Raw genomic sequence first — 3,631 nt, forward strand, 5'->3', positions numbered from 1 at the left:
TATAACAAGTTTCCTAGTTATGTCCACTTTCTCCTATGTTATGTCTATATTCCGTGGCAGTATATTTTCAACATCTAAAATGAGAATACTGTAACTATGGAATACCTCAACTCCTCTCTCTCTCTCTCTCTCTCTCTCTCTCACACACACACTTGTGCAACTTTACACACATTTGTATGAACAATGCATGTAAAGTGCTCATTTGCAGTGGGTGAGCTCCCTAAAAGCAGCTAAATCAGTCCTCCCAAATACAGAGAATCATTAAAAGCCAATGAAAAGCCACAGTAACTATTTAGCACTAACATGAGATTTTAATCCTTGTCCACGTGGTAATTAATTCAAATGCCTTTTGCGTTTTTTGCTAGGTCATCCAAAGCAAGAATCTCAAAGATTGACAACATGATATGTGAATCTAATGGGCTCACATCTCTGTTTATTTTGCTTATTGCACAGATGAACAGTACTCTTGCTGCTGCAACACTTGAATCGATTTTGAATGGCCATTAATGCGTCTATATTTGGCTAAGGCTGGTTTGACTTTCTAGAGAAAGGCCAGCCAGTCTGCAAATGGGCACCTCCTTCCACATAGACGTCAATGTACACTAAAGACAAATCTAAGTATATGTATATATGGCACATATACATATATATGCACACTTAAAATGAATTGGGAAGTCCTTTGGTTTAGATGGGATTAAATATGTACTTCCCAAGTGCATAGGTTTCCTTTGACCAACATGTTCAAAAAACAAATATGAAAATTGTCATGGCAATTTTGACATTTCCTATGTCTTTTCCGCTATTTGGAGGCCCCCATCTTCTCTACTCCATCTCTCCTGAGCATTTTACTTTTAAAAGCAGTTGGCTCCTTTGGCCTTCTAACACTCCATTGATTCGTCCATTCCTTGGAAGAGCTCTAAGGTCACATCCAGAAACTTATCTTTAGTGGAGAACAAGGTTGCAAAGAACTTTTTCCCCTTCTTTGAGTCCTTCTTCCTCCCAAGAAGTGGACACCTTGATGTGTCATGAATAATTCACTCTTGATCTGACTTGCCTTGTTACCCCTGGCCAGCCCAAGCAGCTGAGGTCTGAGCTTTACCTGCCCTGCATCGTTGTGCAATACTGGAAAAGAAAAATAATCCATTAGTCTACACCCTTCAGACTGTGGTGACGTGATCAGGGTTCTCTTGAATTTCTATGCATTCGATTTCCTCTCTCTCCTTCCGTTTGGCGCGTTTCTTTTTCTTGTGGTGCTTTTTGGAAGGGGGGAAAAAGGTTAGGAACACAGGTAAGATAACAAAACAGTGCAGAAGTGTGCAACCCCCCGTGAGCAGCAAGCATTTGAACAGTGTGAAGGTCAGGTTCGAAGGCACAAATAGGAGGGGGACCAACCCAATAAGAAAAGAAGTAACGTTTTGCAAAATGGCTGTCCCATGCTCTTGCAGGGAGCTTTTTATACATTGTGTTCGGGTGTGCTCAGTTGCTAATACAAACGTGTAAAGCAGTGGTGCACAGTGGTCAATGGCGAAATTTAAAGTGTAGATAAGGCACAAGATAGAAATGCAATCCATGTCGATGTTCCATAATGTCATTAAGCCCAGAACGCCCAGCTCAATTGAGGTGACGCTAAGAATTAGCCAGAAGTTTCCCAGAGGGTGGATCACTAGGAAAAAAGTCAGGATTAACACGAGGAGAACACCAAAGCCTGCAATCAGAACAGGCACTGTGACAGATAAGCTGTAATGGTCCAGGAACACAAAGGAGGGGTTGAACACGATGAAACGGATGCTCTTTGACAAGGACAGGGGCCTCAACTTTTCCAGCGCTTCTATGACTTCCTTCTGTTTGTCTCTGCTAGTCCTGGCCACCAGATACAAGCGAGAAGCAATGATGTTGTTTTCATCGCCTGCCTTGGAGAAGATGATATCGTTTCGAAAATGCTGGAATTCTGGCTTTTTTAAAAATGAACTTTGTAGGACACTGATAAAGTCACTCTTGTTATTGGCACTGATGTTGTTCACTTTCAGGAACTGGTAATACTGCTCCACCCAGGACACTGCAGTGAATCCACTGCAGAGCCTCCGGAGGTCCTCCTGGACACTGCTGTTCCAGTACTCGAGGGGCTCATAGACATAGAACCCTATCACAGGGCTGTAGTTGCTGAAATATTTCTGCTGAACCATGGCATAAGAGACGCTTGGGGAATCACTGGCTAGTAGATTGATGATGTTGGCTCCATCACTGATCTGCAAGCACCCCATGAAGGAGAAGGAGGCATAGATGAGATAGAGGATGACAACAAATGGCTTCACATAGATATTGGTAATCCATTCATTGTAATGTTCACGGAGGAAGTGCTGAATAAAGTGGTGCTGGTAGGGGTTCGTCTCATGATGGGATGTCTGTTGATGCCCATCACTCATCACTGTCTGGAACCACACAGGCTTGCGGTCCAGGTATTCTGCAGAAGGGATCTTACAGCAAAAGATGCTGTGGTAGCGGTTTTGCTCTAGTTGGCCAGCGAAGACCAGACAGGAGCCAAAGAAGGAGAAAATGTAGAAGTAGTTCAACAGGATGGAGACACACATGTTCTGACAGAAGACCTTCACAGCCTCTATGTTGGTGAACGGGCTGGCACCCATGCCAAAGGTAATAAAGTACAGGGAGCTGGTCATGGTATAGGTCACCATCACATCCGAATAGGCATCTGCTACCCTGTCTTTGAAGGGCAAATTCTCTTTGGTTCTCCGCCATCCAGAGAGAAGCTCAAATACTCCTTTCGTTCCGTGACCTAATTTTAAAAAAGAAGGAAAAGAAGAATTGTTTTCATTTCCTCCTATGGTTCAAGCGAATTCCTTATAGGTTATCTATGCTCAACAGTACTGCATACTCTAATCTTCAAAGTACTATGATCCTCCTATCAGGATCTCAAATTTCAGTTACATAGCAGGATATGTTTGGTTCACGTTTCCACTTCAGCAAAGTCCAAACGTATTGGTATTCTGGGCAAAATGAAGCATTGCTTGTCCGTTCTATTAATTTGACAAATTGTAAATGTAATGTGACATTGTTTTGTGATTTTTTTCCCCCTGCGCACATATTGTCTCCCTAAATGGATACTAAGTTGTCAAGGGCAGGGGCTGTTAGTCACCCATCTTCAAATGCCCCTCAATACCAGTTCAGTGCTTTATCAACTGATGTATTGCCTGATACTCCCTAACCTCCATTTCAAACTGACTTACATGCTGATTTTGGAAATTATAAGATGATCTTAAACACTTAAAAATGGCTTTAAATTGATTTTACAATGTTAATAATCTGCTAGGTAGCCAAACAGCTTAGAAACCAATTCCTATAGATTTGATTAGTTAACATTGGATGTGAGTCAAAAAAATCTGCCAGGTCACATAAAACACAGGGCAAGACCTTCGGGGGAAAGATCATAGCAGGCATTTCCTCACAGAGCTTTAATTCACACAGAGTGGGTGATGACTAAATGTTTGACTGCTCCATTAAACTGGACGGAGTATGCTTCTTTTTAACCGATTTCTGTGCACCCTTTTTTTTTTTTTTTTTTTTTTTGCGGTACGCGGGCCTCTCACTGTTGTGGCCTCTCCCGTTGCGGAGCACA

The 3,631-nt window shown here is 42.3% G+C and overlaps 1 protein-coding gene across 1 annotated transcript in view; it reads right to left on the reverse strand.

Annotated features, from left to right (window-relative positions):
- Positions 1–971: 971 nt before the first annotated feature.
- PTCHD4 (patched domain containing 4) overlaps positions 972–3,631 on the reverse strand; it is a 194,353-nt gene continuing 191,693 nt past the window's right edge. Inside the window, exon 3 of the mRNA XM_007127389.2 lies at positions 972–2,791. Within this exon, the coding sequence (XP_007127451.1) occupies positions 1,158–2,791 (1,634 nt within the window). The 3' untranslated portion in view covers positions 972–1,157. The remainder of the gene's footprint in view (positions 2,792–3,631) is intronic.

The sequence above is a fragment of the Physeter macrocephalus genome, chromosome 18 (assembly GCF_002837175.3).
Source record: "Physeter macrocephalus isolate SW-GA chromosome 18, ASM283717v5, whole genome shotgun sequence".
NCBI classification, from domain to species: domain Eukaryota; kingdom Metazoa; phylum Chordata; class Mammalia; order Artiodactyla; family Physeteridae; genus Physeter; species Physeter macrocephalus.